Genomic DNA, 26,847 nt, shown 5'->3' on the forward strand with positions numbered 1-26,847 from the left:
TGGAGGGGGAAGAGTGTGAAGGTTACATTGAGAGGGAGGGAGACGAGAGCAGGCACGGCCAAGGTGCAGGAGGGCGAAGGGAGAGGTGGGGAGGGGGGAGATTGGAGGGGTTGGTTAGAGGGGGAGGTGTTCTGAGAGGAAGGAAGGAGCATGTTAGTGATGATGAGTGTACTGATTGAGAGAGTGAGATATCTGTGAGGTTAGAATGGAGCCCACAGATGTTAGAACACCACACAGTTTGGGACAATGGAGGAGGAGCTGATACTGAGGCAGAAGACAGTGAAGAGGAACCAAGAACGGAGGTAGGATGAGGGCAAAATTGGAGACGTAAGGAGAGGGGATAACAGGTGAGGGGTTAGGAGGAGGTAGATTTAAGGAGGTGGAGTTAATTGGTACTGAAGTTGGTAAAAAAAAAAGGGAAGATTGATGCAACACGAACACACTTTGTAAACTGGGATTTTTTCGACATTACGTGAAGGATGTAAAAAAGGAGAATTAATAGAAAGGAGAAAATAAACGTTTGTAAGATTGGGACGTTTTGGATACGGGATGACGGAAAGGTCGAATTGAAAACAGTCTGTTGAAGAAGAAGAAGAAGAAGAAGAAGAGTAGTGAATGATGATAATATCGGGAACCACGTGGGTGAGAGAGGAAGTTGATATAGTTTAAGAGACGGTGATTTTTTAATTAATTTTTTTTAAATGAAAATTACTAACATGAGGAAAAGGAAAGGTTGATGAAAAATCGTCGAGGTGTTTGGTGAACGTCGGTCGACAAAAGTAGATGGAAGATCGTCTGAAGGAAGAGGAAGAAGAGTCGGTACAGGAAGTGACGTCGGGTGTAATCTGAAGGAAAAGATTGTTTTTGTTGGATTTGTTTTTTTGTTCGACGAAACAGAGGGGGCAGTTCGGGGGATCGGAGGGAGAAGGGAGAAAATATAAACTGATGTTAACAAGGAGAAAATACAATAAACACGAACACAAACGGGGAGAAGGCAAGGCCTCAAGGAAACACGAGATGAAAACTCAACAATTATCACAGGTTTTAACAAGAAGAAGAATCACGTGGGTCGCGCATGCGCACTGATCGCCTCGTTTGAATCGAGGACACAACGGTTTCTCCACCTGCCGTTGATGGATCGAGTGAGTTCGTCGGTTTAAACTTCATGTTTAAAAACCGTTGAGTGATTCATACTGACGGGTGTGATGTCGATGTTCGAAGTATTGAACGGTGGAGACATGATAAGTGCAGAAGAGTTTTCAGTCGAAGCGGCAATGATCGGGTCAGTCTGTGTTTTGGCGGGAATCCGAGAAATCGGGCCTCATTAATGCAAGGTCCAGTGTAAGTTCATTGTGTGTGTGCATCCTTGTGTGAGTGTAAATTAAAGGAGAGTGATGACGGCGGGACACAAGGATTGGAAGGGACTTTTATGAAGGAAGAGGACATTTGGCCCATCGAGCCTGTGTTACAGGTTATGTTTTCACCCCTGTCTGGTTGTCTTTGAACAGGATATCTCAAAACATTGTGAACGGATTCATACGAAATGTCGTGCACATTTCGTGAATGTGTGACGAGGACAAAAAAATCCGATTACGGTTCAGATCCGGATCCAGGAACGCCCTCCCTGTGTGATATAAAAGGTGAACTATTCAGCCCGGCGGAGGTGTGCGCTCTACCGAGTGTCCGTTCATTGTGAGAATGTCCTTTTCATGATCCCGAGCGTCTGATTATCCTTGAGAATGGATTTTGAGATATCTTGATGAAAGTTAAGTCCGTCATCAATCACAACACCAAGGTTTTTCTCTGTTTGGACATCCTGAATAGTGACGTCTCTCGTGTGGTACCCACTCTTACTGTTTTGCCTTCCAAAATGCAGGACCTTGTGTTTGGTTTCATTGAAGGGGAGTTTCCAGGTGGTGGACCATTCCCGTGTCTTGTTTAAATCACCTTGAAGCGTGTCTGCTTGATCCTGATTGTTAACTGGACCCATCACTTGCGTGTCATCAGCAAAAATGTCCACAAAGTTCTTGATAAATTGTGGCCGATCGTTAATAGAGATTAGAAACAAAAGGGGTCCGAGTACACGACCCCGTGGAAGACCACCTTTTACAGGACTCCAGATTGAGCTCACTCCGTGAATCGTAACTCTTTGAAGCCTTCTTGTAAGGAATGCTCCCATCCGAGGAAGGAGTTGTCCACCGATACCATGTGATGGAATCTCCATCAACAGTGTCTGGTGTGGAAACAGCATCAAACGCTTTGCCGAAGTCTAAACAGAAAATATCCACTGCATGTCCCTCGTAAGCACGTGACGGTTGTGACGTGCACGATCTTCTCGGCCGAAAACCATGCTGGCCGTCTGTGAAGAGGTTGTGGGTCATCACGTGCGTTGTTGTGCCATCTCTGATTATATCCCCTCCACCCCCCCCCCACCTTTCAGCACTTTACTCCATCGATGTCAAACTTCCAGGGCGGTAGTTCTCAGGAGCTTGCTTGCTTCCTGTCTTAGGAATGGGTGGTGATAGGTAGTAGCCATTTTCCAATCCTGTGGAAGAACTTCTTCATTGAGAGACTTTTGGAAGATCATGAGTGGAGGTTCTGCAACGACAGACTGACAGTCTGCGTTTCTCTCTCTCTTTCAACCATCTTGGATGAATACAGTCTGTCCTGCAAACTTTGAGTTCTTTCGGGCCCGAAGCTTTTTTCTCACTGTCTCTGTGATGTTTGGGACAGCACCCAACTCAGGGTCTTGAAAGTGCTGCTCCATTATGGGTACATGACACAGGTCCTCATCTGTGAATACACTGCTGAAGAAGCCGTTCAATATGTCTGCTTTCTCACCATCTGTTTCAGATAACTTTCCAGAGGGTTCTGCACCATTGCGATTTGAACTCAGATTCCGAGCTCAGCTTGATTCGTCCTCTTGGCAGTTTTGTCGAGTCAGGCGCCGTGATTTGTTTCCTTCCTCGGTGTATTTTTCAAATTGTAAATCGTGTACCTTGTACACCGTCAGTATTCGTGTACCTTCTGCATGCTTTGTGCCTTTTTGCGTCACTGTGCTACGGCTTCCCTGGAGATGTCGGGGTTTCTCCAGATTCCCTTCTACGGGATTTGGAATGGATCCTTCCACATTCTGTTTGAAATGCTGCCTGAAAAAGCTCCAAGATTACCGACAGCTCACGTAAGCAAGGAGATCCATCCACTGGTTTAAGTTTATTTCCCTTATTTGGTTTAAGTTTTTGTGATATTGCTGACTCACGTGCCTTGGCAAGTACACTGAGCTCCACAACTATGCAGCAGTTAACAATCTCCTGTCTGTTTGTAAGTAGATCCACGACGACGCAGCAGAGGTCGCAACTGATGCCCATGAGTGTTCATCTTCTGGTTCGGGGTTCGGTGCACACAGACGACGGATCGGCAGGAGGATAAAAACCCGTCAGAAATATCAGGTTGGAATTATTTTATTCGAAATCTTCAAGGAGACTGGAAGACATTATGTTTCAATTTATTTAACACACTTCACGTTATTTCAAAACACCACACAAACAAATGTGATCGGATTTTTATACGCCAGATATATATATATATATATATATATATATATATATATATATATATATATATATATATATATATATATATATATATATATATATATATATATATCGGGGCGTATTATGTGATACCGGTCGTCCGTCCGTCTGTCTGTCTGTCTGTCAGTGCGTCCGTCCGTTCATGTCCGCACTCTGAACTCCCAAAGTTTTCAACTTTCACGTTTCATATTTGGTGCATAGTGTGACGGAAATGGCCCTTCGTATGCTACTAAATATAGGATTAGCTCAGATCCCCCATTAAATGCATGTTCAGCTAGGTTGTTCGGTAAAATGGACATTACATGTGTGTCGGGAGGTGTGGGATGCATGTTGTATTGTTTGTACAGTGGTGGTGTGCCGAGGGCTTCTTCTTCCTCCCCTCTCTGGACGATAGGCCGCACCCAGTCGGCTGAGGGGGAGTGGCCTGGAGAGGGAGGTGGAGCTCAGGGGAGGAGTTTGTCGGCTTCGTAAAGGTGGAGGAGCGAGTGGCTTCGAGAGAGCAAACGAAGACCTCGTGAAAAGGTTCCGTTTTGGGGAAACAGTCGGTTTCGATGCCAGAAGGAAAGAAAAAAGTGGGAAGAAACTGAGAGGACGGAGGTGATTCTGCCGTGAGAGAAACGGCAGTCGGCTTTGAGAGGCAAGCGAAGAAAAGGAAAGAGAGGGGTGATTCTGCCAAGAGAGAAAACGCAGTCGGCTTTGAGAGGGAAGCGCACGAACGAAAGAGGGACAGTGTTGAATCTTCCGGGAGAGAAGCTGAACCTGAGCGCGCAGATTTCTGCCATTTTTGGCAGTAAGAGAGGCTGTCTGCACGTCGAGTCTGCCTTTTTTGGCAGGGGGAGAGGTGGCCTGCACGTCGAGTCGGCGATCGACTCTTATGAGGGGGTGATCGGCAGGTTCAACCTGCGTCTGGTCGCGGAGCCTCCGTTCTTACTCACCTCACGGCTCGACACGTTTGTCGATCCGCCTGCGGATCCCGGCACCTCGATTGGGCCTTGTCTGATGAACAGGCCAGGCCTGGATTTGTATGCTGGACCTTGAGAGAAATCAGCTGAAACCCATCGTCGATCTAACGGTCTTGTGCCGTCGACATTGCGCGGGGCAAGAACGCGCTGAGGAGGGCGTGTGCACGCGGTGCCTTGAGAAGAAAGAGTATGGCACCGCCATCTTGCCACACGGCGTGTTCGAGCTGGGGGCTCGAATCCGTGGACATCTGCTTGTTACGAGCGACATTCGTGTTTTTGACACTTTCCTCTCGTCCATGAAACATCACCATGTACTCTGTCTTGCATGCATGCTGTCTGTCTGTCTTGTCTGCACGTTGTTTAAGGCATATCTCAGAAGGGACCCCCTCGAAACCTGTAATCCGTAGTTCCCCAGTTAAGAACGGGTTAAAGATTGTTCATAAAATCATTGTCGTGAATGTTTTGCTTGTGTTGTGTTCCCCGATGTTCCCCAATAAATCTGGTTGGTTCGTATGAAGTTGCCGCGATCGATTGATTCGTATCGCGTCGAGGAACGATCCGTTCGATTGGCATCTTAAACCAAAATGGTTACAGACTGGCAGAAAACGCTCGGCATCTGACAAAACCAGTCTGTAACCGGGGTTCTATTTCCCCAACTGGTAAGGTCCAGGATTACGTTGGTATCGCGATTGAAGACGTGTGACCCGAGGCCTGTTCCGAGCCAGCCGGCATGATAAACCCCGGAGACGGCAGGAGTGGGTTGGGAATCCCTCCGTCGCTGAATCCTTAACAATATGTACAGACTGTGGAGATGGTGTGTCGTGACATACGTTCGTCATCTAAAGTGGTTGCCATGGCAACCAGGATGCTGTTTTCCATGTAGTAGCACAATTCTGGTTATACCTTCTTGTTAATAATGTGGCAGTGAAGGTTTTTTAATCATGTGGGAGAGAGTTGTTTTTAATACCATAGCAGTGAGGTGTTTTTAATACCACAGCAGTGAGGTGTTTATAATCATGTGGCAGTGAGGTGTTTATAATCATGTGGCAGTGAGGTGTTTATAATCATGTATCAGTGAGATGTTTTTATATGCCTGATATATATATATACATATATATATATATATATATATATATATATATATATTGTTACGTTTGAGGGGGGGGTATGCATTCAAAGGGTAATTAGGATGTTTAATTAGGTATGCCATGCTGTTCGAGTTTACCAGGATCTCGATGTAATAAGTAGCAATTCAGTGGTGATAAGTTGTCGAGTAAATGTTCATTTCTTCAAGGGGGGAAATGATAATTGTCACGTAATTAGATAGGGACACGGGATAGGGTAAGTGTGTCTGCGTAAACCCCTTTTGGTATTCTCTGGAGACTGGCCGTGACGTCACAGGACAGTGCAGCGGATGGCTCCGCCCCGTGATCACGATTGGCGGAAGGCGATGGCGGTGGGCCAATAAACGGCTCGATTGGAAGTGACGAGGACCAAGGATAAAAAGGTTCTGTTCGGGGTCGAAAAGGAAGAGGAAGAAGATTACAACCAAAAGATCGTGTTTTTTTGGTGTGGTTCCCTGGCTGCAGAGAGCGTCCTTGTTGTTGTGCTGATTCGATCGTGTTCTTGATCGTGTCTTGGAGCCTTGCTGAGCCTCGTGCCTCACCTTGGTTGGCTCTGGGGTTCTGCTGACTCGGAGTACGGGGTCGAACGGCGGGCGGACCTGCCTCCCTCTCCTGCTCGCAACTTGGCGCCAGAACTGGTTCCCTGGCGGCTGTGAGCGGACTTGGGCCAAGACCAGGAGGTCGACAGCACCACGGTTTCTCCTGCCCCCCTGACGAGAGCATGGCCAGCTCGTCCGACGCCGATCCAGGGACAGTTGCGTCCACACCACGGTCCAGCCTGACCACCAGAAATAGCTACGTTTTGTGTGTGTGTGTGTGTGTGTGTGTGTGTGTGTGTGTGTGTGTGTGTGTGTGTGTGTGTGTGTGTGTGTGTGTGTGTGTGTGAACTTGGCGCCTTAGAGGTTTGAGATCTGTATATTCATTGGAATTGTCTGTGTTTTTCCACCACGCCCGATCCCACACCATCCCGTCGAATCGCCCCGGATCCCTCTTCTTGCCGAGTTTTATTATTTCTGGTTAATAATAAAAACAAATAAACATCATCAACTCAGTGAAAAGCGACTCGTGCCACCTTCCTCGTCCCGTTTGCGGTGGAGCGATTAGAACCGCCATGTTTGGGTTATAAATAAATAAACCGCCTCCATCGTTTCGGCTCATTCTACGTTGGCGGGACTGTTCAAGTCCCGTGGACGTCACAATATATATGTATATATATATATATATATATATATATATATATATATATATATATATATATATATATATATATATATATATATATATATATATTAATAATGTGGCAGTGAAGTGTTTTTTATTTTTTTTATTTTTTTTGTATACCTTGGTCGAGGCTCGTATGAGAGCAAACACACAACTCACAGCAAGGAGACATGAGACAAGAGGGGCGGGAGTGGAAGGGACAAAACATTGGGAAACAGACACAGGTGAACTGTGGAAGGGAGAGGGATGGGGATGGGACGGGGAACATGGCGAGGAGAAGATGGACATTACAGGGACTTTCAGGAAGGAAAGCAGGAGAATTGAAGGAAGTGGGCTTGGGTGGATTATCGGGGGTAGAAAAGATCGAGGATTTGGATGGGGGAAGATAAGAGGTGGTGGTGAACAGCTGTTTTGAAAGCCTGGAGGGAAGAATGGGAAAGAATAGAGTGAGGAAGTTTATTCCAAAGGCGGGAAAAAAGAGGAATGAAAGAGTGAAGATGAGCAGTGATTCGTGATTTTGGTAGTTTTACCAGAAGGGGGTTGTTGGCGGACCTTGAGCGCCCTGTGGAAATGTGGTTGGGACAAATCGCAGAGAGAGCAGGGGGGGCAAGGCTGGAGAGGAGTCGGTAGAAGACAGAAAGACCACCGACCAACCTGCGGTGATTGAGTGAGAGGCCCAAAGACTCAGCTTCATTGCGGGAGATGCCAATGATCTTAAAAGCCCTGGTTTCGACAGCGTGAAGTCGAGAAAGGTGGGAGGCAGGAGCACCAGCCCAGAGGGGAGAGCAGTACTCCATCAGGCTACGGACAAAAGCTTTGTAAGTGGTCAGGAGCTCAAGAGGGCCGAGGAAGGACTTTGAACGACGGAGGATTCCCAGTCGGCGACTGGCTTTTGAGGCGAGGTTGGAAATGTGACTTTCCCAGGAAAGGTCATGGCAGATAGTGAGACCCAGAAGCTTGAAAGAAAAGACTTCTTCCAGAGGATTGTTGAGAAAGTGGATGGGGGGTTTTCTAAACGGTCCTTTCGAAGAGACATAGTGAGAGTGTGAGATTTGTCTGGATTGAAAGACATGTTCCACGTGTTGGACCAGTTTGTGATTTTATCCAGATCTGCAGTGAGCGAAGAAGCTGCTGCTTGCCGGTCTGAGGGATGACAGATGGTACGGCAGAGGGTGGAGTCGTCGGCAAAGAGAAATAGAGGATTTTGCAGAGAGTCCGAGAGATCATTGATGAAAACCAGAAAAAGAACAGGGCCCAGAACGCTACCTTGAGGAACTCTAGCCTGCACAGGAAGAGGGGATGAAAGAACTCCATTTAGGGCCACACGTTGACTGCGACAGGAGAGGAAGTCTGCGAGCCATGAGTGGAGATGGCCTTGAATACCATGGGAAGAGAGTTTGGTGAGTAGGGCAGGGTGCCAGACTGTGTCAAAAGCACGTGATATGTCCAGGGATACGGCTCGGATTTCCTGTCTGGCATTGAGGACCTCCATCCATTGATGGGAGAGCAGAAGCAGCATATCCAGGGTAGAGTGACCTGGTCTGAAACCAAATTGATGATTGGAAATCAAGCCATTGGAGAAGAGGAAGGATTTCATGTCTGAAGCGATGATGGATTCCATAACCTTGCTGATGATTGGGAGAAGGCTGATTGGTCTGTAGTTACAGGGATCTGTTTTTGCACCTTTTTTATGCAGGGCAGTGATGTTAGCAGATTTCCAAGCAGATGGCAGATGACCTTGGGAAAATGAGAGGGTGAATAGAACAGAGAGAGGGTGAGCAAGAGCAGAAGAGCAGGCTTTGAGGACACGTGGGCTGATGCCGTCTGGACCGGTTGCAGAATCTGACTCGAGGTTTGAAAGCAAGCTCTCTACCTTGTCAGGAGAAAAGGATACAGAGTCCAGGGACAGTTGGGTGCGACTGGGTAAAGTGGGTAGAGATAGTGATGGGTTTGGGACACAAGATTTAGCTGCAAACACCGAGTTTAGACATTCAGCTTTATCACGTGTGGAATCAGCAGTGCGGCCATTTGAGGTAAGGGAGGGGATGGAGGGGGAACATACACCAGAAACAGATTTGATTAAACGCCACCAGGATTTTGAGGAGGGAGAGAGGTTTGAGAGTTCAGACTTGAGATGAGAAAGATGTTGTTTTCTGGCTCTCCTGTGGGTAGATACACACTTGTTCCGAGCTTTGTGGAAAGAACTGAGATTGCCCTCAGTTGGGTTTGCTTTCCATGAGGCAAAGGCAAGTTGTTTCAGGACAACTGCCTCGCCACAAGCTTCAGTAAACCAAGGGCGGGAGGAAGGGTAAGACAACTGAACACGAGAGGGGATAAATCTGTGCATGAGGGAGAGCAAGTTTCTTTGAAAGAATTCCCAGGATGAGTTGATGTTTGAGAAAGTAGTGATAGGAGACCAGTCTGTAAGTTTGATGGCTGCTCGGAGACCCTGCCAGTCGGCTTGAGTGAAATGCCAGACTCGACGGCGGTGAGGTGGTTCTCTGATAACAGCCAGAGAGATGTCCACTTTAACAAGGACGTGGTCAGAAGAACCAATTGGAGCGAAGGAAGAGCAGCAGATATTGTCAGGGAAATTTGTCAAAATCAGATCCAGAAGAGATGGAGTACCATTGGTTGAGATCCGGGTCGGGAAGTTGACCGATTGAGTCAGTCCCAATGAGTCACAGAAAGCTTTTGCTGATGTCCCATGGCAGGTGAGAGAGGTACCCACAACTAGCCAACTGGCGTGATGACAATTGAAGTCGCCACATAAGAGGAAGAGAGTTTGGATGAGAAGATAGAAGATGGTCCATGTTTTCGGAGAGTGAGGTGTAGATGGAGTGATCACTGTAATAATGTTTCTTAATAATGTTGCTTGTATGTGTTTTTTAAAATGTGTGGGTGAGGTGTTTCTTAATAATGTTGCTGGGAGGTGTTTTTAATAATGTGGCAGTGAGGTTCGTCATCTAAAGTGGTTGCCATGGCAACCAGGATGCTGTTTTCCATGGAGTCGCTCAATTCTGTTTATACCTTCTTGTTAATAATGTGGCAGTGAGGTGTTTTTAATCGTGTTGCAGTGAGGTGTTTTTAATCATGTGGGAGTGAGGTGTTTTTAGTACCACAGCAGTGAGGTGTTTTTAACACAATGACAGTGAGGTGTTTTTCATACCATGGTGGTGAGGTGTTTTTAATACCATGGCAGTGAAGTGTTTTTAATCATGTGGCAGTGAGGTGTTTTTAATACCATAGTAGTGAGGTGTTTTTAATACCATGGTAGTGAGGTGTTTTTAATCATGTGGCAGTGAGGTGTTTTTAATACCATAGTGGTGAGGTGTTTTTAATCATGTGGGAGTGAGGTGTTTTTAATACCATAGTGGTGAGGTGTTTTTAATACCATGGTAGTGAGGTGTTTTTAATCATGTGGCAGTGAGGTGTTTTTAATACCATGGTAGTGAGGTGTTTTTAATCATGTGGCAGTGAGGTGTTTTTAATACCATAGTGGTGAGGTGTTTTTAATACCATGGTAGTGAGGTGTTTTTAATCATGTGGCAGTGAGGTGTTTTTATGCCACAGCAGTGAGGTGTTTTTAATACCATGGCAGTGAGGTGTTTTTCATACCATGGTAGTGAGCTAGTTTTAATACCATGCTGGTGGTGTTTTTAATACCATGGTGGTGAGGTGTTTTTAATACCATGGCAGTGAAGTGTTTTTTATCATGTATCAGTGAGATGTTTTTAATACCATGGTAGTGAGGTGTTTTTAATACCATGGTAGTGAGGTGTTTTTAATACCATGGTAGTGAGGTGGTTTTAATACCATGATGGTGAGGTGTTTTTAATACCATGGCAATGAAGTGTTTTTAATACCATCGCAGTGAGGTGTTTTTAATACCATGGCAGTGAGGTATTTTTATTTCCACAGCACTGAGGTGTTTTTAATACCATGGCAGTGAAGTGTTTTTAATCATGTATCAGTGAGGTGTTTTTAATACCATGGCAGTGAGGTGTTTTTAATTCCACAGCAGTGAGGTGTTTTTAATACCATTGTGGTGAGGTGTTTTTAATACCATGGTGGTGAGGTGTTTTTAATACCATGGCGGTGAACTGTTTTTAATCATGTATCAGTGAGGTGTTTTTAATACCATGGTAGTGAGGTGTTTTTAATACCATGTTAGTGAGGTGGTTTTAATACCATGGTGGTGAGGTGTTTTTAATACCATGGTGGTGAGGTGTTTTTAATACCATGGTGGTGAGGTGTTTTTAATACCATGGCAGTGGGGTGTTTTTAATACAATGACAGTGAAGTGTTTTTAATACCATGGTGGTGAGGTGTTTTTAATACAATGACAGTGAGGTGTTTTTAATACCATGGTAGTGAGGTGTTTTTTATACCATGGTAGTGAGGTGTTTTTATACCATGTAAGTGAGGTGTTTTTAATACCATGGCAGTGGGGTGTTTTTAATACCATGGCAGTGAGGTGTTTTTAATACCATGGCAGTAAGACCGACTGGGGTGGCCATCTTGAAAAAAATGTTATTTGTAATAAATGAAAAAACGCTTATCTCATTTCAATTATTTTTCATTGGTGGGGGATTCCCTATCTCTGATGGTATATTTCTCTTCTTTTTCGTCAATTTGTTTTTCATCATTTTTTCTGTCCCAAACCATGTCCTGCTTTGTTGAATCGTTTAATTTGTGTCCCGAGTGAAGTCGGGCCTACTGGTGATAGTTGGAGTGTGATTTCCCTCTGTTTCTTTGCCTCCTTTTAACTCCTTTTATCCCATGTATTGTTCCTTTTGATCCCTCAGCTGAATCCATTTCCCATCCTCCCTCAAAAATACAAACAACATATCTCTCCATCTTTATTCAGAAAACAACCAACAATAACAACATCAGGAAAATAATCCAAACTCTTATCTCAGTGCTCAGTTGCTCATTTCCCTGTTCCTTCTTCTTTTCAACATCCCCAAACTGAAGCTTCACTGAACAAGGAGAAAAAGACATAAAATGTCACAGCCTTCATGGTTTTAGCTGTACGGAGTTAAAGGGCCAGCTCGTAATCACAAGATTTAGATTTATGCACAACTGACTTGAGTGGTCATGTGACATGGAAGATTGCATACTATTGGGTTCTTCGGTCATGAATATTAATGATGTGGGTGGAGAAAGGCGGAGTCAAAAGCGAGTGGTGAAGCAGGGCAGAGTCAGTGGGCGGGATGGCAGGAACCAACAGGAGCGAGCAGACAGGAACGATGAGCAGGAATGCAGACAGGAATTGGAACTCCAGACGGCCTTGTGACCCGTCCTTTGTCGGCCCCGAAGTTGCAGGGCGGGGCGTCACCCCGAAGCGATGTGTCGTCACCCGAATCGGGCACTCTGAATCGGCCCGGCTGCCATGACCGGAAGAGGCCTCACTGTACATCCGGCTAGCCATAGCTGAGCTGTGAATTCGTTGAAGACAAATCTTCGATATCCCCCACCATAGTAAATGAGGACGAGTTGCAAAAGGCACCAGTTCAATTTATTCTTGATGTGTGCATCAAATTTCATAAAGAAATAGTTAATAGTTTTGCAACTATGCTCTCAAAACAAAGGTTAACCTCAATTATTTATTAATACCCAACTTGTTTCCATGGAAAGTGACAGAAATTTTTTTGGGGGAAATCTCTAAATATCAAAAGGAACCAGTTCACGACTTGCTTGATATGTGTACCAAATTTCGAAAACATATCTTGAGGGGATTTGTTGTTAAGCTCCGGAAACGAAATGTGACGGACGTACGTACGGACGGACGGATGGAACCCACTTCTCTATCCCCCGCCAACTTCGTTGGTGCAGACACATCCTTACGGTGCAGGGCATGGCCGCGGCTTTTACAGGCGGCCGTGTCATGGATTAACTTCAGGAATAGAGAAAAAGAGTCGGAATAAAGTTCAGGCCAATGGATGAGATCCACACAATGCACATTGCCCCATTTTTTTTTGTATACCTTGTCGAGGCTCGTGTGAGAGCTAACACCCAACGCACAGCAAGGGGGTATGAGACAAGAGGGGCGGGAATGGGAGGGACAAAACAGTGGGGAACAGACACATTAGATCTGTGGAAGGGAGAGGGATAGGACGGGGAACATGGGGAATAGAAGATGGACATTGCAGGTACTTTCAGGAAGGAAAGCAGGGAATTTGAAAGAAGTGGGCTTGGGTGGATTAATTGGGGTAGAAAAGATTGAGGATTTGGATGGGGGATGATAAGAGGTGGTGGTGAACAGCTGTTTTGAAAGTCTGGAGGGAAGAATGGGAAAGAATAGAGTGAGGGAGTTTATTCCAAAGGCGCAATAAAAGAGAAATGAAAGAGTGAAGGTGAGCAGTGATTCGTGATTTTGGTAGTTTTACCAGAAGGGGGTTGTTGGCAGACCTTGAACACCCTGTAAAATGTGGTGGGGACAAATCGCAGAGAGCAGGGGGGGCGAGGCTGGAGAGGAGACGGCAGAAGACAGAAAGACCACCGACCAATCTACGGTGATTGAGTGAGAGGCCCAAAGACTCAGCCTCATAGCGGGAGATGCCGATGATCCTAAATGCCCTGGTTTCTGCAGCGTGAAGCCGAGAAAGGTGGGAGGCAGGAGCACCAGCCCAGAGGGGAGAGCAGTACTCCATCAGGCTACGGACAAAAGCTTTGTAAGTGGTCAGGAGCTCAGGAGGGCCGAGGAAGGACTTTGCACGACGGAGGAGTCCCAGTTGGCGACTGGCTTTGGAGGCGAGGTTTGAAATGTGGCTTTCCCAGGAAAGGTCATGGCAGATAGTGAGACCCAGAAGCTTGAAAGAAAGGACTTCTTCCAGAGGATTGTTGAGAAAGTGGATGGGGGGGTTTCTAAACGGTCCTTTCGAAAAGACATAGATTTGTCCGGATTGAAAGACATGTTCCACGTGTTGGACCACTTTGTGATTTTATCCAGATCTGCAGTGAGCGAAGAAGCTGCTGCTTGCCGGTCTGAGTGATGACCGATGGTACGGCAGAGGGTGGAGTCATCAGCAAAGAGATATAGAGGATTTTCCAGAGAGTCGGAGAGATCATTGATGAAAACCAGAAAAAGAACAGGGCTCAGAACGCCACCTTGAGGAACTCCAGCCTGGACAGGAAGAGGGGATGAAAGAACTCCATTTAGGGCCACACGTTGACTGCAACAGGAGAGGAAGTCTGCGAGCCATGAGTGGAGATGGCCTTGGATACCATAGGATAGAGAGTTTGGTGAGTAGGGCAGGGTTTGTCATTTGTCCCATGAGACAAGAGGGAAGGGACGACCTGTCCATATATTCATGAAATAACTGTCTGGGGACCACCATATGGTTGATGCCATCACTTTGGAGGCATGCGGTTCTGGAAACCGCAACAATATTTTTGTCTAATTTATCATTTCCCTTCCTTTCTGTTTTACGTGGTTTTCCGTGGTGGGGCAGAATACCTTTTTATCCCTTTATAACCCACTTACTACCTTTTTTAATACAGGAATGACAAAACAGTTCTTATCTCGATTTTTTTATGTTATTTTATGTTTTTGATGTTATTTTGTTTACTCAACTGACACTTGGATACCTTTAATTGCTTGGTTCTTCAGGAGAGGTGATGGAGCCAGCAGGATTCGGTCCAAGATTACCCTGCAACCCGAGCACTTCTTAAGAAAAGCAAGTCCCAGTCATCCAACATGTTCTGAACTCCCAGCAAGCTGTACTACGGACTGAACTGAAAAGCGAACAATACAAACAGAAACACGAACATTGAGGGGAGACATCCGCAGGCTGAACGCATACTCTCTCAAGCTCAAAGTTTCAGCCAGAAAATTGAACGCAAACACGATCAATCTGAACAGGCAATCTATCAAAAAGCCTCAGACTTTGCAACAAGTCTTTCTCTACCAGGTGCCTCTCAGCCAACTCAACCGCCAGGTGCACTCCTGCTCTGAATCACAAGCTGTCCATACCCCGAGGTGAAGAGAGACAACAGGAATCTCACTGCAGAATGGAACAGATGTGGAAGGAAACCGAACAGAGTCAACGGTCCTCGGATGAAAAACGCCGGCGAATTGAACAGGAAATTCCACAGAAAGCCTTAATCTTGCACACAAAATACGGAGTCAATCCAAGTCCTCCTCCACCAGGAACGTCTCAGGCAAACACCTCCTCACTTTCACCATTTGTTCTGAAACAGCAGGTGTCCAAACTCCCTTGTGACGAGAGACAACATGAATCTCAATGCAGAGTGGAACAGATGTGCGAGGAAACCGAAAAGAGACCACAGTCCTCCGATGAAAAACGCCGAAAAATTGAACAGGAAATCCAAGAGAAAGCCTCAATCTTGCTCGAAAAATACGGGGCCATTCAAATTTGTCCTTTTCCTGGAACATCTCAGGGAAACACCTCACTTTCACAATTTGTTCTGAAACACCAGTTGTCCAAACTCCCTTGTGACGAGAGACAACAGGAATCTCAATGCAGAATGGAAGAGACGTGCAAGGAAACCGAACATGGACGACAGAGCCCCGATGAAATACGCCGTCAAATTGATCAGGTAATCCAACAGAACACCCCAATCTTGCATACAGAATACGGAGTCAATCCAAGTAGTCCTCCACCAGGTACGTCTCAAACAAACACCTCCTCACTTTCACAATTTGTACTGAAACACGAGTTGTCCAAACTGCCTCATCAAGAGAGACAACAGGAATCTCAATGCAGAATGGAAGAGACGTGCAAGGAAACCGAACATGGACGACAGAGCCCCGATGAAATACGCCGTCAAATTGATCAGGTAATCCAACAGAATACCCCAATCTTGCATACAGAATACAGAGTCAATCCAAGTAGTCCTCCACCAGGTACGTCTCAAACAAACACCTCCTCACTTTCACAATTTGTACTGAAACACGAGTTGTCCAAACTGCCTCATCAAGAGAGACAACAGGAATCTCAATTTAGAATGGAAGAGACGAGCAAGGAAACCGAACATGGACGACAGAGCCCCGATGAAATACGCCGTCAAATTGATCACATAATCCAACAGAACACCCCAATCTTGCATACAGAATACAGAGTCAATCCAAGTAGTCCTCCACCAGGTACGTCTCAAACAAACACCTCCTCACTTTCACAATTTGTACTGAAACACGAGTTGTCCAAACTGCCTCATCAAGAGAGACAACAGGAATCTCAATGTAGAATGGAAGAGACGAGCAAGGAAACCGAACATGGACGACAGAGCCCCGATGAAATACGCCGTCAAATTGATCACATAATCCAACAGAACACCCCAATCTTGCATACAGAATACAGAGTCAATCCAAGTAGTCCTCCACCAGGTACGTCTCAAACAAACACCTCCTCACTTTCACAATTTGTACTGAAACACGAGTTGTCCAAACTGCCTCATCAAGAGAGACAACAGGAATCTCAATGCAGAATGGAAGAGACGTGCAAGGAAACCGAACATGGACGACAGAGCCCCGATGAAATACGCCGTCAAATTGATCAGGTAATCCAACAGAATACCCCAATCTTGCATACATAATACAGAGTCAATCCAAGTAGTCCTCCACCAGGTACGTCTCAAACAAACACCTCCTCACTTTCACAATTTGTACTGAAACACGAGTTGTCCAAACTGCCTCATCAAGAGAGACAACAGGAATCTCAATGCAGAATGGAAGAGACGAGCAAGGAAACCGAACATGGACGACAGAGCCCCGATGAAATACGCCGTCAAATTGATCAGGTAATCCAACAGAACGCACCAATCTTGCACACAGAATACGGTGTCAATCCAAGTAGTCCTCCACCAGGTACGTCTCAAACAAACAACTCCTCACTTTCACAATTTGTACTGAAACACGAGTTGTCCAAACTCCATTGTGAAGGGAGACAAGAATTTCAATGCAGAATGGAACAGATGAGCAAGGAAACCGAACAGGGACGACAGATCCCCGATGAAATACGCCGTCAAATTGATCAGGTAATCCAACAAAACGCACCAATCTTGCATACAGAATACGGAGTCAATCCAAGTAGTCCTCCACCAGGTATGTCTCAAACAAACACCTCCTCACTTTCACAATTTGTTCTGAAACACGAGTTGTCCAAACTCCATTGTGAAGGGAGACAAGAATTTCAATGCAGAATGGAAGAGATGAGCAAGAAAACCAACCAGAGATCACGGAACTCCGATGGAAAACGATGGCAAATTGAACATGAAATCCAAGAGAAAACCTCATTGTTGCACACAAAATACGGGGTCATTGCAAGTCCTCCTCTTCCAGGTACGTCGCAGGGAAACACCTCCTCGATCACAATATCTGTTCTGCAACACCAGCTATCCAAACTCAAAGATATTGAGAGACATCAGAAATATCAACACACAATGGAACTGATAATGAAGGAAGCCGAACAGAGAGCACAGTCCTCCGATGAACAACGCCGGGAAATTGAACACGAAATCCAAGAGAAAACCTCATTGTTGCACACAAAATACGGGGTCATTCCAAGTCCTCCTCCACCAGGTACGTCGCAGGCAAACACCTCCTCAATCACAATATCTGTTCTGCAATGCCATCTCTCCAACCTCAAAGATATTGAGAGACATGAGAAATTTCAACACACAATGGAACTGAAAATGAAGAAAACCAAACAGAGAGCACAGTCCTCCGATGAACAACGACAGGAAATTGAACAGGAAATCCAAGAGAAAACCTCATTGTTCCACAATAGATACGGGGTGAAGCCAAGTTTCCAGGCAGATATAAGAAGACAAATGGAGATCGAAAAAAAATGCCTTGGAGTTGAACATGCAATCCAAGAGGTAACCCTCACCTTGCAAACAAAATATGGAGTCAATCCCAGTATTCCTCTACCAGGTCCGTCTCAGCAAACCACAAGCAAAGTTAAACTTTCTGCTCTGCAAGATCAACTGTGCAAACTCGAAGATGAAGTGAAACGTCAGCAAGATTTACAGAAAGACAAAAGAAGACAAATGGCGATCGAAAAAAAATGCCTTGGAGTTGAACAGGCAATCAAACAAGCAACCTTCACCTTGCAAACAAAATATGGAGTCAATCCAAGTATTCCTCAACCAGGTCTGTCTCAGCAAACCACAAGCAAAGTTAAACTTTCTGTTCTGCAAGATCAGCTGTGCAAACTGCAAGATGAAGTGAGACGTCAGGAAGAATTAGAGAAAGACAAAAAGAGACGAGCACAGATCGAAAAAAAATGCCTTAAAGTTGAACGAGCAATCAAACACAAAATCTTCATCTTGCAAACAAAATACGGAGTCAATCCAAGTATTTCTCTTCCAGGTCCGTCTCAGCAAAACACAAGCAAAGTAAAGCTTTCTGTTTTGCAAGATCACCTGTGCAAACTCAAAGATGAAGAGAAACGTCAGCTAGAATTGCAGAAAGACAAAAACAGACAAACAAAGGTCAAACAGAAATGTCTGCAAATTGAACAGGCAATCCAAGAGAAAACCTTCGTCGTGTCAACCGTGTATGAAGTCAGTCCAAGTTCACCTCCACCAGGTACGTCGCAGGAAAATAAATCCCCATTTACACCATCTGTACTGGAACACCAGGTGTCCAAACTCCCTCATGAAGAGAGACAACAGGAATCTCACTGCAGAATGGAACAGATATGTAAGGAAACCGAACAGCAATCCACCATTGAAAAACGCCGGCGAATTGAACAGGCAATCCAACAGAAAACCTCAATGTTGCCCACAAAATACGGGGTCAATCCAAGTCCTCCTCTACCAGATACGTCTCGGGCAAACACATCCTTACTTACACTACCTGTTCTGAAACACCAGCAACCTGAATTCGGAGGTGAAAAGAGCTCTCATGAATCTCTACGGAGAGACGAACAGAGACAAGAGAACATCGGAAACACATACACGCATATGGAACAAAAATGCCTGCAAATTGAACAAGGAATCCAACACAAAACCTTCGTGTTGCAAACAAAATTCGAAGTCATCAAAGGATGCACTGGGACAACAGCGAGGTCTTCGTCTTCAAGGGAGGATCCGAGTGCTGACTCACCTTTAAATCAGGACGTGGTGTCTCATTGGGTGTAAACCCCAAATGCTCTCTTCCCTCCCAACCAGATGTAAAAGGATCACCCTCCAAGTTCACCACCGAAAGAATCACCCTCACCGAAACCACCACCAATAGCTTCCCAGGAAGTCATAAATATTATAAATAGGGGAACAGGTCGAATAGAATAAGGAGAAGAGGAAGGATCTGAAAGGAAAACGAGGTTGGGAGAGAGGGTGAGGTGTGGAGGAAGTTCGAATAAATACAAATAATTTGTTTTTTAACGAGGAAACAGAAAACAGTTCTTATCAAGATGAGAAGTTTGTTTTTGATGTTATCCTGTTTACTCACCTGACACTTCTTTTAATTGCTTGGTCCTTCAGGATAGGTGATGGAGTCAGCAGGAATCGGACCAAGATTACCCTACAACCGAAATGCATCTCAACAAAACCAAGTCCCAGTTATCCAACATGTCCTGAAACACCAGCAATTTGTACTACGGACTGAACCGATCGGTGAACAACACGAACAGAAACACAAACATTTGAGAGGAGACATCCTTAGCTTGAACAGATACTCCCGCAAGCTCAACAGTCAACAACATCACCACCATAGACAGTGAAACCAACGAAAACACGATCAAGTTTTACTCTGAGCTGAACAAAGAAATCAGGAAGTCAAACTCCACCAAAGGGAAGGGAAACACCAGGAAATCAAGATGGATGAATATCAAACAGAGACGTCTCAGTGAATCCTTTGTTAAGTTAATCCGTTGGTAAGTTAATCTGTTGGTAATTTAATCCATTGGTAAGGGAATTGAAATTCGTTTTTCGTTTTGCTATGATTTTGCTTTTTCGGCTTTATCTTCACCAACTGTTAAGACCGATGAGGTTTCTCGGTAAAGTAAATCGATGGACAGGTAGTTATACTTTGACAGAATTGAATGAATAGTTTCTGGTCATATTTTTCTTTTTACCTCTGGTAGATGTGCAAACCAAGGGCTGAGCCTCCACACCACGTGCACAAGAAAAATGAACATAACTCGAAATTGCATAAATATCAGGATTTGTAAACCTCCCCATGCACTGTCTGGACCCCAGAACTCTTAAATGAGGTATCATTCAGCATTGTACGTGCTGCAGTTACGACGTTAACCCCGCTCAGACAATCGAGCAACTTGTGTGGCGAGATAGACAGATGATAGATTATGGTTCTATCTTTGCGATTCCCGAAACGCTTTGCACTTTATAAACTTTATATATTTTTTAAATGCTTCACAATCTCCACAAAACAAACTCAGTTCAATCTGAGCCTAGATATAAACGGTCACACACTCGGTGAACCATCAAAGTGTGTGCCGTTCCTCTGACAGACGTTAAGTGTTGAGATGGAGACTTTCCCACGACAACCCGGCCGATGCGGTTGAGATGGCCACAGAGGGCGACTTTCCCACGACAACCCGGCCAATGAGGGTTGAGATGGCCACAGAGGGTGACTTTTCCACGACACCCCGGCCAATGAGGGTGAAGATCGCCTCTGATGGCGATTTTCTCACCCCGGACAAGAAAGATATTTTTTCGAATTTCGCCCGCCCGGCGTGCGATCGGCCACGTAACTCAAATTGCGACGCATCGCCCACCGGAACGGACAATTGAGTCGTGACCCTCTTGGAACTACCGCCAAGGAGCTAAGCACGGGTGGGGGTTTAACCTCACCACAACCCAGTCCGCATTCTACCCGCGTGAAATAGGGTGAATCGCCGAATGTCGATATACCTAAGTACCCGCGCGGGTAGCGTACCAAGGAGTTGTACCACGCCGCAGGTCGACTCCAGACACGAACCGCTTAAGTGGCTCGTTCCGTGCTGCAGGGATAACCGAGCGGAGTTATCGCCGACCTCGACGGTTCAGATCATTTACTGGGTGTCTAAACCCACTACCAATCCCTTTCGTGATGCAAGATGGCACTTTCAATGGGGAAAGAGAAGATGAATGGAATACATTTCACACAAGCACATTTATAACAAAGCACATATTGCACACACAAAACAAGCAAGGAATCATGCAATATACAAGCAACAAATAGAATGCAAAAGCAATACGACCGACTATAATTATTATTTACCAGCACTTACACAGTTTCTACTTGGCAGGACACGGCGCCACAGCATGCATTCAAAAACAAAGAAAGACCTCCCTCACAGGCAAGGGGGTAGACGGGGTCCGTAGACCTTTATGGTCATGGGCCGTGGATGACCAAAAAGGCCCACGAGACCGAAGGGTCTTAGCCGCACCCTCGTGTTGCGACGGTGGACCGGTCGCGACGTCTCATCCCCACGGCAACTGGCGAAGCCGCGCCTGATCTCGGGCCTTGCAACGGTGGGCAGGTCGTGACGCCTTCTCCCCACGACCACTAGGACAGCCGCGCCTGATCTCGGGCCTTGCAACAGTGGGCAGGTCGTGACACCTTCTCCCCACGGCCACTGGGACAAGACTTCCACCCGACTGCCCCAAGTCTGTCTACGACGAAGACTTGGACCGCGACAGACTTGGACCAAGACCACGACGACCAAGACTTCCACACGACTGCCCCAAGTCTCTGCTATCCGTGCTCTTTTCCAGGCGCTCCTCTTGCCCTTTTATTTCTCCTGCGCCCGCCCCGCCCTTCACGGCGTGTGGGTGGGGGGAGGAACATTCCAGAGAAATTGGGGCGGGAGTTGGTTTCCAACCGTCAAACTTGTTTACCGGAGGAGAAATTGGGGTGGGGCTGGTTTCGTTGCTCCTTTAGTGGCGTTGTGGTGTGGATGGCGTGGTTGTTGAGATGGTGTGGTTGTTGAGATGGCATGGTTGTTCCAAAATAACGACAGGCAAAGAAAAATGGCTAACTCAAAGCGTCGCAGCCCGGATGAATCACACATATTCCCTCTAAACAACGGGTGTGGACGAACGACACATGAACTTATCGATATATCTAACCTGAGGACCTTTCCGGCGTATTGCAAATATTCCACAGCCGTAACAATATAAAGGAACGCCAGGCTGGGAGGGTAGGTCGTCTTGGGGGTCGCGGGTCTTGGTGCTGGCTGGTTCGTCTGGTGCTGGCTGGTTCGTCTGGTCCTGGGTCATCGTCGTCTCTGATCTTCTCCTTGGTCTTGGTTCATTGGTGCGTGGCCGGTTGGAGAGTGTGGTACCTAGTGCTTGGCGCTGCGTGAAAGTTATGGGTTCGAGTCCCGCCACGCGACCAGATCGTTTCCACCGCACGAGGCGGACAGGTGCAAGCCAGACCCTGGCCTTCGGCTTGCCTTTCCTTCCGAGCTGGAGTCCTCAATAAAGGCCGGCCGGCCAAGTTCGTGTGTGTGTGTGTGTGTGTGTGTGTGTGTGTGTGTGTGTGTGTGTGTGTGTGTGTGTGTGTGTGTGTGTGTGTGTGTGTGTGTGTGTGGCGCCAGTCCGTTAAGTAGAATGGTTTAAGTGCCTTGGACATACGTGCATTGCTTTTATTCGGATAACTCTGCTCTTTGTGTGCTTCCCTCCCCGATTATTCTTTTTAAATAAACCCCCTGTTAAATGTCCCAGCTCGTTTTCTGTGCTTTCCTCCATTGCCCGAGCATGGTGCATATTGTCAATCAGTAAGGCCGTTTGGGCCGGTAAATTGTTCATTTGGTCCGGCGCGGCTTTGGTAACTTCCGCTCGGTTACGCCGGATCTGAGTCGGTGAAAGTGACTCGATTCGGACAAAGTCGGCCGAGAGTGTGGTTTCCCCAGTAGTTGGACGGCATGAGTACTTAGGTAAATTGGAGTTAGACAAGTGTTAGATACTTAGTTAGACAAGTAGACCTTTCGGAATTGCCCGAGAGTCACGATCTAAATTCCGGGTGTTCGTTGGGAGACCACTCCACTGCTCCACCGGGTGGTCGTTTATCGCCACCGAACCCCGGCCCACAACAATATCACTTTTAAAAATGTCACATTTTTATTTGGAGGTGGGGTGAGGGCGGTCACGTGTTTGTTTGGAACTGGGGTCAGCGTGGTTACGTGTTTGTTTGGAGGCAGGATGAGCGTGGTTACGTGTTTGTTTGGAGGCAGGATGAGCGTGGTTACATGTTTGTTTGGAGGCGGGATGAGCGTTGTTACGTGTTTGGAGGCGGGATGAGCGTTGTTACGTGTTTGTTTGGAGGCGGTATGAGCGTGGTTACGTGTTTGTTTGGAGGCAGGATGAGCGTGGTCACGTGTTTGTTTGGAGGCAGGATGAGCGTGGTCACGTGTTTCTTTGGAGGCGGGATGAGCGTGGTTACGTGTTTGTTTGGAGGTGGGATGATGGCAGTCATGTGTTTGGTTATCGCTCCCTCCCTCCCAACTCCAAGTTTGCATCGCTCCCCCGAGGGATGTCGACACCAACTAAGATTGTATTTCTAAAATCCTCAATTTTCATCCGATTCCCTTGAAATTTGAAGAAGAGTTGCAGATTTGGTCATTGAATTCAACCACCAATCAAATTATTTTTGAGGTAAATTTTTTTTTGTGGATTTTGCAAGTATCGTGCTCTGCACGACGTCCTCTTGTTTGTTTATTTGCCGATATCTCAGCCATCATTTGACCAAAGAAGCTGAAATTTGTGGATCAAAGTGAAGATGTGCTTTGGCAAAAACGTTATTTTTTAATTTTTTTGATTAATTGGTTAATTACTTCATAATTTTTTTATTAATCCCTTATTTAATTTCTTTCTCTTCTGGCCAATATCTCAGACGGTGGAATACAAAAAGACCACGTACCTGCCTGTGGTGAGAGACCCAAAGATTCAGCCTCATCGCAGGAGATACCAATGATCCGAAATGCCTTGGTTTCCACAGCGTGAAGCTGAGAAAGGTGAGAGGCAGGAGTACCACCCCAGAGCGGAGAGCAGTACTCCATCAGGCTCCGGATGAAAGCTTTGCAAATGTTCAGGAGCTCAGGTGTGCCAAGGAAGGACTTTGCATGATGGAAGATGCCCAGTCGGCGACTGGCTTTGGAGGCCAGCTTGAAAATGTGGCTTTCCCAGGAGAGATCATGGCAGCCAGTGAGACCCAGAAGCTTGAATGAAAAGACTTCTTCAAGAGAATTGTTGAAAAAGTAGATGGGGGGGGGTTGCAGACCGTCCTTTCGGAGAGACATTGTGAGAGTCTAAGATTTGTCCGGATTGAAAGACATGTTCCAGATGTTGAACCAGTTTGTGATTTTATCCAGATCAGCAGAGAGCGAAGAAGCTGCTGCATGCTGATCTGAGGGATGACAGATGGTGCGGCAGAGGGTGGAGTCATCATCAAAGAGATAGAGGATTTTCTAGAGTCGGAGAGATGATTGATGAAAACAAGAAAAAGAACAGGGCCCAGAACAGTCTTGAGGAACTCCAGCCTGGACAAGAAGAGGGGATGAGAGAACTCCATCAAGGGTCATACGTTGGCTGCGTCAGGAGAGGAAGTCTGCAAGCAATGAGTGGAGATGGCCTTGGATACCATCGGAAGAGAGTTTAGTGAGCAGGGCAGGGTCCTCGACCGTGTCAAAAGCACGCGATATGTCTCGGGAGATGGCTCTGATTTCATGTTTGAGGATCATTGATTTCATTGAGGATCTCCATGCATTGTTGGGAGAAAAGAAGCATCATATCCAGGGTAGAGTGACCAAATCCAAATTGATGATCGGAAATCAAGCCATTTGAGAAGAGGAAGGATTTAATGTCTGAAGCGATGATGGATTCCATAACATTGCTGATGATTTGGAGAAGGCTGATTGGTCGGTAGTTGCAGGGATCTGTTTGTGCACCTTTTTATGCAGGGCAGGAATGTTTGCTGATTTCCAAGCAGATGGCAGATGACCTTGAGCAAATGAGAGGGTGAATAGAACAGAGAGAGGGAGAGCAAGAGCAGAGGAGCAGGTTTTTAGGACATGTGGGCTGATGCCGTCTGGACCGGTTGCAGAATCTGAGTCGAGGTTTGACAGCAAGCTCTCCACCTTGTCAGGAGAAATGGAAAGTCCAGAGATAGTTGGGTTTGACTGGGTCAGGTGGGAAGAGAAAGCGATGGGTTTCAGACACAAGATTTCGATGCAAACACCGAGTTTAGACATTCAGCATTTTCACGTGCGGTATCAGCAGTGCGGCCATTTCAGGCAAGGGAGGGGATGCAGGGGGAACATACACGAGAAACAGATTTGATTCGACGCCATCAGGATTTGAAGGAGGGAGAGAGGTTTGAGTGTTCACACTTGAGAGTCGAAAAATTATGTTTTCTGGCTCTCCTGAGGGAAGATACACACTCGTTCCTTGCTTTATGGAAAGAACTGAGATTACACTCAGTTGGATTTGCTTTCCATGAGGCAAAGGCAAGTTCTTTAAGAACAACTGCCTCACCACAAGCTTCAGTGAACCAAGGGCGAGAGGAAGAGGAGGACAACTGAAGACGAGAGGGGATAAATCTGTGCATGAGGAAGAGCATGTTTCTTTGAAAGAATTCCCAGGATAAGTTGATGTTGGTGAACGTGGCGATGGGAGACCTGTCTATAAGTTTGATGGCTGCTTGGAGACCCTGCCAGTCGGCTTGAGTGAAATTCCAGACTTGACGGCGCTGAGGAGGTTCTCTGATAACAGCCAGAGAGATGTCCACTTTGACAAGGACGTGGTCAGAAGAACCGATTGGATCGGAGAAAGAACAGATATTTTCAGGGAAATTTGTCAAAATCAGGTCCAGAAGAGATGGAGTACCATTGGTTGAGATCCGGGTCGGGAGGTGGACCGATTGAGTCAGTTCCAATGAGTCGCAGAATTGTTTTGCTGAAGTGCCATGACAGGTGAGAGAGGTACCCACACCGAGCCAACTCGCATGATGACAATTGAAGTCACCGCATTTAAGGAAGAGAGAGTTTGGATGAAAGGATGGAAGTTGGTCCATGTTTTCAGATAGTGAGGTGTAGATGGAGTCATCACTGATTGGTGGATGGTATAGTACACATATAAACATGAGGTGGGAGTGGAGGGGAAGACATAGACAGAGGTATTCCTGGGGATGTGGGGGAGGGAGGGCAGTGCATGGTGAGTTAGGAATCGAGTCTTTGATGAATAGCAAATCCGCTGCCAGGATGAGGCTCAGGTCTGTCATACCGGAGGAAGGACTAACCAGGGAGAGATATTTGGGAGTCAGAGATATCTTGGAGGAGGAAAGTTTCTGTGAAGCAGATTATGTCTGTTTTGTCAGTGGCAACCTTTATGGAAAGATCTATGAGGTTTGAGCGAAGGCCCCAGATATTTGACGTCCACACTGTTAAGGAAGAGGGAGGGGTGATAATTTTGAGGGGAGGGAAGGACGAGGGGGGAGGGGGGGAGGTAAGGAGAGATGTTGAAAGAGTGTGGTGGATTGCAGAAGTGTGAGGGGAGAGGGTCGGATGAGGAGAAAAAGCTCGGTGGTGATGGGTTGAGGTGCAGTGGGGAGTAATAAGAGAGGGCGCAGAAGCCAGTTGAGGATTTGAGGAGGTGTAGTGATGAGATGGAAGAGAGAGGGTGGGGGAAGGAGGTATTTTTGTGGATGTGAGGCGGGGAACCTTCGAGAGGGGGGACAGAGGGGGAAGATTGGAGTTCGAAGGGTGAGGGTGGAATTTTTGAGAAGGGTGAGAGGGAAGCTTTGTTGGGGGAAGTGTGAAGGTTGCTTTGAGAGGGAGGGGAGACGAGAACAGGCACGGCCAAGGTGCAGGAGGGCGATGTGAGAGGTGAGGAGAGGGGAAGGATGAGACTTTGTCGCGGTATGGTGAAGAAGGGAGCGGCGGGGGGGAAGTACAAGATTTGAGGGGTTGGGAAGAGGGGGAGGTGTTCTGAGAGGAAGGAAGGAGCATGTCAGTGATGATGAGTGTACTGATT

General features: G+C 46.4%; 1 protein-coding gene across 2 annotated transcripts; it reads left to right on the forward strand.

Annotated features, from left to right (window-relative positions):
- Window positions 1-600: 600 nt before the first annotated feature.
- On the forward strand, window positions 601-26,472 carry LOC147006670 (uncharacterized). 2 transcript variants are annotated; one of them, XM_085868233.1, is made up of 4 exons: window positions 601-1,142; window positions 3,095-3,181; window positions 3,330-3,449; window positions 14,516-26,472. In XM_085868233.1, exon 4 carries the CDS (start codon window positions 16,594-16,596, stop codon window positions 19,009-19,011), a length of 2,418 nt encoding a protein of 805 aa, XP_085724359.1. In that variant the 5' UTR covers window positions 601-1,142; window positions 3,095-3,181; window positions 3,330-3,449; window positions 14,516-16,593; the 3' UTR covers window positions 19,012-26,472. The 2 variants fall into 2 exon arrangements, with proteins under 2 accessions (XP_085724359.1, XP_085724360.1); XM_085868234.1 differs by lacking the exon at window positions 3,095-3,181.
- Window positions 26,473-26,847: the final 375 nt, after the last annotated feature.

This window comes from Eptatretus burgeri, unplaced genomic scaffold, assembly GCF_056783735.1.
Source record: "Eptatretus burgeri isolate ZD-2024b unplaced genomic scaffold, Ebu_testis_v1 Ebu_testis_scaffold_3157, whole genome shotgun sequence".
Lineage (NCBI taxonomy): Eukaryota > Metazoa > Chordata > Myxini > Myxiniformes > Myxinidae > Eptatretus > Eptatretus burgeri.